At 36.0% G+C, this 12142-nt stretch overlaps 1 protein-coding gene across 1 annotated transcript in view; it reads left to right on the top strand.

Annotated features, from left to right (window-relative positions):
* The window catches only part of PELI1 (pellino E3 ubiquitin protein ligase 1), a 58222-nt gene extending 46316 nt beyond the window's left edge, over positions 1 to 11906 (top strand). Inside the window, exons 3-7 of the mRNA XM_047852962.1 lie at positions 560 to 689; positions 3692 to 3793; positions 7966 to 8163; positions 8260 to 8448; positions 9469 to 11906. Of these exons, the coding sequence (XP_047708918.1) occupies positions 560 to 689; positions 3692 to 3793; positions 7966 to 8163; positions 8260 to 8448; positions 9469 to 10035 (1186 nt within the window). The 3' untranslated portion in view covers positions 10036 to 11906. The remainder of the gene's footprint in view (positions 1 to 559; positions 690 to 3691; positions 3794 to 7965; positions 8164 to 8259; positions 8449 to 9468) is intronic.
* The last annotated feature ends 236 nt before the right edge of the window (positions 11907 to 12142 follow it).

The following is a 12142-nucleotide window of genomic DNA, read 5'->3' as shown; positions in this document are numbered from 1 at the left end:
ATATTTAATCACTACTTATCAGGCATCTCCTTTGGACAGGTTTTGCCAATATATATGTGAATGTGTATGTGTGCATTCAAGTCACTGAGACTTATCAAACAAATCTAAAAACTCTCAAAAGTTAAGCTATTTAAATGACAATTAAAGGAGATTCTGTTTTAGACAATTCATACTGGACTTTTTTAAAGGTTGTATTAGCACATGCAAACATTTACCTTTAAAAGATACAGAATGAGTCCTAAGGAATCAGATATGCCATTAATCAGCTCTTGATTATCTTGAATAAAAGAGGGAAGAAAAATACATATAACTTAAGACTATTTATAATCCAAAAAATACTTCTTTGTGACTTGGAATGTAACCAAAATCTCCTTTTGTTTCATACTCGTAGACAGCTGGTCTGGGGATCAGCAGTGACTAAATGGAATTTGAGATACTTACAATGTGCTAATAAATGATTAATTGGGGATTGATTCTTATTGTAAGGCAAAAGTAAAGCATTTCATTTAAAATTGTGTGGTTCTTAAAAGAGATCACCTAGACTTTTTCCCTCCACCAGGTATAATGGATCTCTCCCAAACGGCGATAGAGGAAGAAGGAAAAGTAGGTTTGCTTTGTTTAAAAGACCTAAGGCAAATGGGGTGAAGCCCAGCACTGTGCATATTGCTTGTACTCCTCAGGCTGCAAAGGTAAAAAACAAACAAACACAGATTAAAATAAATCTGTTAACTTGGAGAAATTGAAAGACATGTACATGTTGTTTATATTCTCTAGCATTCACTTCACATTCTGTACCAGAAGTTTCCTTTTGTTTGGATGGGAGAAGACTCTTTGGAGACATAATACTTGAAGGGCCGCCATATGGAAGGGCATCAGACTTTTTATTTTAAGTGACACACCAGGATCAGTGGGTGGAAATTAGAAGGAAACATTCCCTTTTCTTATTTAAAAAAAAAAAAAAAAAAGGTAGGTTTGGGCCAGGGCTTCCACTATTACCAAAGGAGGTCTTGCCTGGGCTGGGCAAGGAATGTAGTATATAATAAGCATACTCAGGTTCTAGAAGCATAGTTTGGATGAGGAGATTTTTCTAAAGTAAGGGTCTTTATCAGAGATTTTGTGTACGCTCATATGTTTTGTTTGCTCATTTTATGACCCTCATAGCTTTTTTTTGCTTTTTTTTTTTTTTTTTTTTTTTTTTAGCACTAGCAGGACAAAGGGGCAGAGGTCAGGGGTGGGAGGGAGAGAGAGAGAGAGAGAGAGAAAATCTTAAGCAAGCTCCATGTTCAAAGTGGAGCCTGATGTAGGGCTTGATCCCATGACCCTGGTGACCATGGTGACCATGATTTCATGACCTCAGCCAAAATCAAGAGTCTCCTGACACACCCAGGTGCCTCTGACCATCATAGCTTTTAATATAGTGCCTTGAACAAAGTAGACCTCAGTAATTATTAAAATGAATCAAAGCTGTAAAAGCAAATACCCAACTGTATCTACAGTTTAACTTCTCAGTCTCCTCACATATTTAATGCTCTTAGCTCCTTTTTCTTTCTTTATCCAAATCTCCAGAACTGGGCCCTCATTTCAGAACACTGCGGCTTTTCCTGGAGTGATAGACAATTAGGGGGAATTTCAAATCTTTACATTTCTATGAATTCTTCTACTTCCAATTTTGTAACACAAACTGTATTTGATATCGTGTTGAATGAATAAAAATTACAAAGTGTTTCTGAGCTTCTGGAAATACCTGTGTTTTTAGCTAAGCAGCCCCAGGATGTGCATCAATATTATACCATCTGAGGCATATCTTTGTCAGCTAAATAAATGAGAGAGAAATTGACATGTGATGGCTTGTTTTAGGTCATAACTCCAGTCCTGAAGTTAATTGGATTTGTTTGTGTCCAGTGTAGTGTCTAGAACAGTCCTCTTGCCTTGATGAGGCCTTCTCTATTACTGTTTGAGACCCAGTAAATGTAGAAAAGGGACAATTTCTTTTAAGTGTCTCTTTTTGCAGAGAAGGGATGTGCTAAGCAGGTTGAAAGTGAACGGCTAATTGATCCAACCTGAGGAACTTTATTCCAGAATTGCCTCTGCAGGAGTGCTATTGCATTTTGGGTGTGCCATTTCTATGCAGGATTGTCCTGTATATTGCAGGACATTTAACATTCTTGTCCCAACCACTAATGCCATTTAAGCCTTCAAATCATTGTGACAGCCAAAATATGTACCTACATATTTCCAAGTGCCCCTTACACAGCTAATACTACCTGTGGTTGAGAACCACTATCATAGGGAAAATATTTCTGATCCCACTTTTAAAATACCCTATTCTGGCAGTCATCTAGGATATGATTAAACCCTGCTTTTCAGTCAAGTGAGAACTTAACTTGACATAGTTCTTATTCTTAATCTAAGAGTAGGTTTAATAGCTAAAAAAAAGCCAGGGATTACAGTCTCAATGTACACAAAACCCTGTGTTTTCAAATCTCTTTAGCCATTGAGAATTAACTTCTAAGGTTCTGGGCAACTATTTGATTGAAAAATCATTGGTTTGTGCTGAATTAAAGTAATTCTAGGTTTTAAAGCCTGTAAAACGATTATATAATGTTTATTTTTAAAATGTTAACAACGTGCATGGGAATGGATCTGCAGTGCATTTAATGAGGTTAGATACCTCTGTGAAGAGAGGAGAGTAAGAAGAACATGTAAGCAGCATTGATATTACCTGTTGAATTTAATTTCTTTTAAGAAATCAGAAGTAAAAGTGACATTATTATGCTTTGATCGAGCTGGGTAGTTGGTACCCAGGTGTTTTGTTTATTCTCTTTAAATATTTGAAAATTTCACAATCTTAATTAATTTTAAAGCTACTGTTTTAGGGCTTTATCTATTACAGATTACCTACAAATTGAAACCAAGTTAAGATTTATGATACCAAAGTTCTAGTTAAGAAACATTTTTAAATTTAGCTTCTTTGCTGTGTATAATCATTCTTTTCTGTTTTCCTTTTATGCAGTCTGTTTCCACTTCCTTTGTGTAGGTTTTCCCCCTTTCTGATATTATCTTCAACTCATATACATAGAAAACGCCTGAAAACAAAACCAAAAACTTCTTTTTAGCAATGTTTTTAGTTTGGGATAAGTCAGAAGTACAGTCGTAAGCATTATGTCCATTTCCTTTGGTAATGTTTAATCATTCTATGAATTTTTCCATATTTGGCCCAGCGTATGGCAAATATTTGTCATCTATAGAGCCACGGAATGGTTAAAACCAGTTAACTCTGCTTGTGGTAACTTAATATAACTCTTTGAGTTACTTTAAAAATAATTTTCTTCATTATCTTGAAAAATACTGTATTTTCTCCTTATTAGAACAGTATTCAGTACTGTTTTCAGTTTCTACATGGGACTCGATTTTGATTATTTTATCACTTAAAATATTTGTAAGGGAGATCCATATTTTATAGTGTTTTTATACAATGAAATTATGTTCTTACTCTATAACATCTTCAGATTATTTTTACACCCCACTCGACCCAAGAAGCTACTGTCACAGCTGAGGTTATGGAAGAGTTATTTTCTCCCTTAAATTTTAGGAGAAAATATGTCAAGTATGTAATACATTACTTTTCTTTTTTAAATTTGATTTGATTACCCTACCAGCTAATTTTTGCTATTAATCTTTTCTTTCTTAGGCAATAAGCAACAAGGACCAGCACAGCATATCGTATACCTTATCTCGGGCCCAGACAGTAGTGGTTGAATATACTCATGACAGCAACACTGATATGTTTCAGGTATTATGACATCTGAATTTTTTTTTTTCCTTAAAACAAAAAAGTTAAAAACCTATTGTCAGTGACTTTTCCTGTGTTCAGATTAATGATTAGTATATTTTAACCACGTAGTTCATTAAAATATATTTTGATTTCTAAATCTCATATATAGAAGTCAGCATAGCATGGTTAAGAAATGAGCTCTGAAGTCAGAATTCCTAGTAAACATTACTTAGCCACTCTATGCCTCAGTTTCCTACTATGAAGTGCAGATAATAGAGCTTCCCTCATAATGACATTTAGGAGGCTTAAATGTGTTAGTACATGTGAAGTGCTCAAAGCTCTGCCAGGTGGCTGGTAAACACTTAGCTATTAATAATAGTAGTTATAATAATAGTTCAGTTAGCTATTATCCCAAAAAAGGAACCAAGAAATATTCTGCACATATTTATGACCTTTTTTGCCACTATTTCCCACTTTTCCTCTCAAGGCAACAAAATGTATGGGCAGTCTGTAACTGTCCATATCATGTATGTGTCAGGCTTGTTTTCCAGCACATATTTGCTCCAAGCTACTACTGATGCAGTAAAAGGTTTTTTTCTCTCATTTTTGTACCAGTCCAGTGCTGATTGGTACATTGGTAAACTTGATATAGGATAGAACAGTCAAACCGAAAGATGAAAACTAAAATCATGGTCTTCTCCTTTATTTGGTTTTGTAAAGCCCTGGGTTGTTTGGAAACAAATAGGACATTACTAGTACCTGATAATGTTGCTCTTATAATTACTGTCCCAGTGACTTTGCAGTTTTTCTTTATTTACAAGATTGAATGTGGAAAGGCCTGGGATGTCTTTAATTATAACCAGTAACAAAATATTTCTCTGAAGTCACTCACTGCCCTTCTAATAGAATACTGAATTTTCTAGAATAGTGTCTCTGTAGTTAATATTAGAATATGGTTGTATGTTTATGTCTTTCTTGCTTTTCCCAAAAAAATTTAAAATAAATAACACCCTTAATGAAGATGAAGGTTGGGATCTTAATGAGAACCTAACAGAAGCTTTAGGATGATTTCCACATTTTTTTTCACTGATAGCCAGTTAAAATGAATGTGCCTAATTAACTTTTTTAAGAATCAAGATGCTATCTAGATGTTTGACCCCAGAATTTTAGTTTTAGATAATACCTTAAATTTATTTGTTTATCCCTTACTTTTTGTCAATAAAGTTACTGAAATCTTGTGAATTCAATGTTACAAAGTTAGGTGGGGGCAAAATTGGGATTAAACCAGGCATTCTGAATTATGGAACAGTGTCTTTACCATCTTATGAAGGTCCTTAAATAAGTTGCGCCATTTTTGGTTTTCTCCTTTTCAAAAAGGAATGGAGAGTTTTTCCCAATATAATAGACATGATGCTCCTTCTACAAGCATTATTTGTATGGAAAATCCAAACATTTCTATATCAAAAAAAATGGAGATACATCAGAAACCACCCTGATAAATTAGCCAGTCTTTGAGAAACTGGTTGTATACACATTCTAGTATTGCTTCCAAACTGAACAAGATAATTTATTGTTCAATTCATTAGCTATACAAACTCCAACTCTGCATTGGTGGACACTGAAGTTAAATAAAGGAGACATTACAAGTTGATTGTATTCACAGCCTACACTGGTAGTCTAAATGTGAAGCTTCTGATTGGATTGAAGAAGGGTGAGGGAAAGACTTTAATAGTAGTGCCTTTTTATCCCGGCCTTTTTTTTTTTTTCATTGTTTGTTTATTTTCAAGAGAGAGACAGAGAGACAGCACGAGCAAGGGAGGGGCAGAGGGAGAGAGGGAGACACAGAAGCCAAAGCAGGCTTCAGGCTCTGAACTGTCAGCACAGAGCTCGATGTGGGGCTTGAACCCACAAACCGTGAGATCATGACCTAGGCTGAAGTCGGACACTTAACCAACTGAGCCACCCAGGTGCCCCCTTCATTTTTTTTTTTTTAGTCAAGTTGAGCAGGATTTTGCCAGTCCAGCCAGTAGAAAGGCATTCTGACAAAAGAGATGGCAAAGTACACAGTGTGGTAGATTGACAAGTAAGCTGCTTGTAGCTAGAATATACTTTTCATGTGAATAGCAATGATATGAAATTAAACTGGATTGGTGGGAAGCAAATTGTGAGGTCAGTTTCTAATTATTATAGAAATAAGAAACTAAGAAGTTTGGATAGCCTGTAAGAGACCTTTGGGGTTTTTAATGAGAGTGGGAGATAATAACATGATAGGGATCTATGTTTTTAAAGCTCATAGTAGCAGTTCAAAAGAGAAAGAATTACAAAATTTATCTTAACACACAAAAATTATATTTTGGAATCTGATCACGATCACAGAGGTTTCTTCTCTTTATAAATTCGTGAGATTTCTTCCTTCTTACCTGTCTTTACCAATATTGCTTTGTTGTCTTAAATATCCTCCAAGTCCCAGATCAAATATCAACTCTTCTGGAATAATCTCTCCTCCCAAATAAGTGCCATTTCTGAATTTCTTGATTCTAACTATCAATCCTCAATCTATTTCCTGGCCTACATCTTTTGGATCTAAAAGAGCCTTGGGACGCCTGGGTGGCTCAGTTGGTTGAGCATCAGACTTTGGCTCAGGTCATGATCTTGTGGTTCGTGAGTTCGAGCCCCGCGTAGGGCTGTGTGCTGACAGCTCAGAGCCTGGAGCCTACTCCGCATTCTGTGTCTCCCTCTCTCTGCCCTTCCCCCATTCATGCTCTGTCTCTCTCTGTCTCAAAAATAAGTAAAACATTTAAAAAAATTTTTTTAATAAAAAACATAAAAGAGCCTTTATTTTTGGAAATATTTTTAGTTTCAAAAGTCAGAGACCATTTTCTTTGGCTATTATTATCTTAAAAAGCAGGAAAAGGGACGGACATCCAGTCTTATATTTGTTAACCAACCAATTTCTTTCAAAAACTATCCAAACTAATGACTTACAATTGATGATAGGACAAAAACACTAAAAGTATTTTATCCAAAGGTGTGTAGGTATGAGGAATTCTTGAGGCTCAACTATGCAAAGAATGACTGAAGTGTCATCTTTGTGGAGGGTCAGTGTTTTTTCTCAGTATCCAGTTTCCTCAATTTTAGATACTACTTTGTAACAAACCCGTGAATGAACTGATCATTTTTAAATGTTTACTTTAAAACCCTGTGACACTTGTCAGTTCTGTCATCTGTTCCACTGATTTCCTTTACAACTTTCATCTTTCAAAATGAAAATTAATTTCTTTACTAGCTGGTACTTCTGAACATGTTTTAATTTGCTGACCCACCCACCAGAACTCTCCTTAGCTGGGAACCTTATCTTTGAGAAATATGGCCAGGAACCAGGAAGAAAATAAAAAAGGACATCTGGCATATAAAATAAAGGCCACACAGGCCATGGGCTGAAATTCCTTTTCTTTGCTCTGTGGAGACTCTTTTAAGATCTTACCAAGAACCTTTTGAAATACTGTTCTTTGAGGTTTAGTTTTTTTGATTTCTCAACCAATAGCAGAAAAATAGTTAACTGGTTAGAGGAGAGCATGCTGCTAGAGATGAGTGTGCCCAACAGTAAGAAATGATAGCTGACAAGCTGACAAAAAACACAAGAATATCTGTAAAGTATACATAAGACCTCAAAGCAAACCTGTGTAAGCTCTTAACGTTAACATAAGGATCAGCATTCTTGTACACCTTTATAGTGACTGAAGACATCACTGCATTTCAGTTTAATTTAAATGGTATTTATGCTTTAATGTCCTTGAGTCATCGTAGAAGATTTACTTGTATGTTCACTACATTCTGGTAAAGAAGGTAGAGTAATACATGGTAGGCATATTTCCATCCAAAGGGGTTAAAATTAAAATTTGCAGCCATCTAAAATCTCAGCCATCCGAAGCTCTGCATTCCCTGAGGGTTTCATATATTCTGGGTGGTAAGTTCCCACTTAATTCTTTCTGTGCTCTAAATGATTATTACATCAGAACAAGTTTGACAGATTAGTTTTTTACGGTGTAGATGCTCTCAGAGTTCAGTATAAATTTATTAAGCTTTAGAAATTCTAGAAGTTTAATGATTTCATCTTACTGTACCTTTCTTGAATGGATTTTCCACTGTATTCCTTTCAATAGGTTTATAGATATTTCTTTTTCCCTTAGATTGGTCGGTCAACTGAAAGTCCAATTGATTTTGTAGTAACTGACACAGTTCCCGGAAGCCAAAGTAATTCTGATACACAGTCCGTGCAAAGCACTATATCAAGGTTTGCCTGTAGAATCATATGTGAACGGAATCCCCCCTTTACAGCACGGATTTATGCTGCAGGATTTGACTCATCAAAAAACATCTTCCTTGGGGTAAAAAGCTATTTTCCTAAATGATGTGGTATTTTATAACCACTTCTGTTTCCAATTTACAAATAAATGAAAGTTCACTATTCTTACTGCTACTAGGAGAAGGCTGCCAAATGGAAGACATCAGATGGGCAGATGGATGGTTTGACCACTAATGGCGTTCTTGTTATGCATCCACGCAATGGGTTCACAGAAGACTCCAAGCCTGGAATATGGAGAGAAATATCAGTGTGCGGAAATGTGTTCAGCCTGCGGGAAACCAGATCAGCTCAGCAGAGAGGAAAAATGGTAAGTATTAAGATGTAGTTTCTTACCTAGGTACAGTAAACTGTACCTAAGGTGAGTTAGACTGAATGTATTACGTATTTACAAAAACTCTTTTTTCTTTTTTTAAGTTTATTTTGAGAGAGAGAGAGCATGAGCAGAGGAGGGGCAGAGAGAAGGAGAGAGAGAATCCTAAGCAGGCTCCATGTTGTCAGTGCAGAGCCCGACACAGGCCTTGACTCTACAAATTTTGAGATCATGACCTAAGCCGAAATCAAGAGACAGATGCTTAACCAACTAAGCCACCCAAGGGCCCCTCCAAAAACTCTTAAATCTCTTGCTGACACAAGTCTGACTATAAAACACGGACTACTAGGGGCGCCTGGGTGGCGCAGTCGGTTGAGCGTCCGACTTCAGCTCAGGTCACGATCTCCCGGTCCGGGAGTTCGAGCCCCACGTCAGGCTCTGGGCTGATGGCTCAGAGCCTGGAGCCTGTTTCCGATTCTGTGTCTCCTTCTCTCTCTGCCCCTCCCCCGTTCATGCTCTGTCTCTCTCTGTCCCAAAAATAAATAAACGTTGAAAAAAAAAATTAAAAAAAAAAAAAAACACGGACTACTAAATATTATACTAGAGGATATTATCTGAATGTTTTAATCAAGACACTTGAAAAATTTATTCTTTCATATCATGTTAATATGTTTTAAAACCTAAGCTTTCCTAAGTTAAATAGAACTGTGATTTTCTATTTGTATCTATATCTCTTCGATCATGACATATATTGGAAATATTAGACTTACTGATGAGCCACATGTTTTAATCATCTATCGTCTTTACCATAAGGCTGAAAAGAAATCTGTTCCTGCTCGATATTTTACCTTTGGTTTTCAAACTTACATTTTTCATGACTACCATTAGAGTTTCTTCTATTTAGTAACAGTCATAGGAAATCTCAATTCTTGAGTAAGGAGCATGTAAGACCAAAACTTTCACGTGAAAATTGAAAACACAGTGGTGAATGTGTTTTTTGATTCTTGTTTCCTCTAGGTGGAAATTGAAACCAATCAATTACAAGATGGCTCGTTAATTGACCTCTGCGGTGCAACATTGCTGTGGCGTACTGCAGAAGGCCTTTCCCACACTCCTACAGTGAAGCATTTAGAAGCTTTAAGACAGGAAATCAATGCAGCACGACCTCAATGCCCTGTCGGGTTCAACACACTAGCGTTTCCTAGTATGAAGAGGAAAGATGTTGTTGATGAAAAACAACCATGGGTATATCTAAACTGCGGCCATGTGCATGGCTATCATAACTGGGGAAACAAAGAAGAACGTGATGGAAAAGATCGTGAATGTCCCATGTGTAGGTCTGTTGGTCCCTATGTCCCTCTGTGGCTTGGATGTGAAGCTGGATTTTATGTGGACGCCGGCCCTCCAACCCATGCGTTCAGCCCATGCGGGCATGTGTGTTCAGAAAAGACAACTGCCTATTGGTCCCAGATCCCACTTCCTCATGGTACTCATACTTTTCACGCAGCCTGCCCCTTTTGTGCACATCAGTTGGCTGGTGAACAAGGCTACATCAGACTTATTTTCCAAGGACCTCTAGACTAACAGACAGTTGTCCTCCAGGACTACATTATAAATTTATAAGCTAAGTGAGTTGGGTTTTCCAACCTGTTGTCCATGTCACAGTTTCTCTGCTCTGGTCATTTGCATTAAGATGAAGAATTTTTTTAAACATTTATAATAAATAGCAACAATTTCTGATCAAAAAATCTGGGAAACTCAAGAAAAGAATTTCTGAAAGTACCAGACTTCTGAATTCTGAGTTTTGAAAATCTATTTTGAGGATAAAAAGACATAGTCTAATTTGTTGCCTTCCTTTTAGTGTTTTTGAATCACCCATCCTCAGTGTTGAAAAATTGTTTTATATAACTGAGGGTACTGTTGGTTCAAACTATGTTAGTTTACAGTTTGTTGCAAACATTGTAAAATACAGCAACGTGTATATTAACTTTTTTCTATTTATCTTTATTATAGAAAATATCTTAGAATGTTCTTGATAGAGTAGCATGGTAACGATGGTGTCACACTCTTGGTGTGAATGGTAGTTTAGCGAGTATAGCTCAAGGATTTGCAAGCTTAGAAAGGACAAGAGAGCCTCTCCCCACCCCCCTTCTAAATATGGAATTTGGTAAATTAGAATACTTTGTAAAACCAAATTCATATTAATTACTATTGTGTAAGAGCTGTTTGTTTTTAACCACGTTGAATATAATCAGGAAAGTTCTTTTTCTTAATGTTTCTCTCAAGTGTAGTATATAACGAAAACTTAATGCTAAGAAACATTTTATATGCTCCGTTGAATATGCAATTTAATCTAGATTATCTATTTTTCTCCCATGATAACTAATCTGTTTTTAGTACCAGCAACATTTGGCAAGTTTATTTTTTAGATATAAACTGTGGTTCATCTGTTCACTGTTTCTAGAAAAAAATCATTCTCATGAGAAAAAGCATAAATTAACAAGGAAGAGAGTGACTTGATTTGCTTTTAGAAAAAGAAATGCTTAACTAATTGATTATTCTGTATGTGGTCTTACCCAGGCATTAAGAAATCTAGAAAGAGATAAAGGGTTGAATGACAACAGTGCCCCCTTTTTTTTAACCTAGCAGACCAGCCTTAACTGTGTGGGCTTTGAATTCTAAGGAGAGTTGCCACCGTGTGACTCGAGGAAATGTTTGGTTGGCAGATGAGCGCCAGTGACAGCCGAGTAGAGGAACATACTTGCACGGTATGTTTATTCTCTAATTCCAATGAGTTCTTTGCTTCAAGAAGCAAGAAAATGTTTCTTCACTCCCTCCCCTCCCCTTTTCATAATGTACCACAAGGGACGCATAGACAGTTGCACTACATCAAACCCTTGTGACCTTGTAGAAATCAATACACTTTTAGATTAGACAGGATCTTTTGTTTTTTTTTTAATCTTCTGATTTGTGTTCCTTTAGTTTGAAAGTTGTGTAATACTTAATTGACTCTAGCAAATTTTTGTATGTGGTAGTGTAGCTTTAATTTATCATAACTATTACTATGCTGTTCTGAATTTTCTTTTAGTTTAAAAAAAAAAAAAACCTTTTGCTTAGAAGCCATGAACTATTTTTACTTTAATTGAACTTGTCAGAATTTCCTTGTTTTTAAAAATGATCATTTGGGTTCACTCAGGAAATGCATGTCAGGAAACTTGTATTATAAGTTTACTAGTTGTGATGTATCAGTAACTGCTGTTATCCCCTTTTCAAAGAAATATAATTGATTTTGAAGTTTTCCACATAGTCACATGCTTTGTGACTAATGCAAGGAAATCAAGTCCTGTGTTGTATTTGTTCTAGTCATTTCTATTCAGGCTATATATTGTAGCTAATTTTTATTTGCAATTAATTTATTCAAACTAAGTAAATACTTTTCAAAATAGATACTTGAATTTGTCTCTGTGAGTTCATTATTGCATAACTGAGAGTGGGAAACCAGACACAAAAACTTGTGGACAAATCTACCTCTCCCCCACTTCAAAAATACTCACTTTAAATAGGTGAAGAATTTGCATTTAATGTAACACTTTAAATCGCTGGTCCTCTTGGGAAAGCATCTCTTACTTATTAATAAAGGAACTTTGTGTAGTGGTTGAATAATTGAGGCTTTAGTTAAGTCCTGCTGAGA

Source organism: Prionailurus viverrinus, chromosome A3 (assembly GCF_022837055.1).
Source record: "Prionailurus viverrinus isolate Anna chromosome A3, UM_Priviv_1.0, whole genome shotgun sequence".
In the NCBI taxonomy this organism is placed as follows: Eukaryota; Metazoa; Chordata; class Mammalia; order Carnivora; family Felidae; genus Prionailurus; species Prionailurus viverrinus.
The sequence above is the reverse complement of the archived record's forward strand: the minus strand, read 5'-3'. Positions and strand labels throughout refer to the sequence as shown.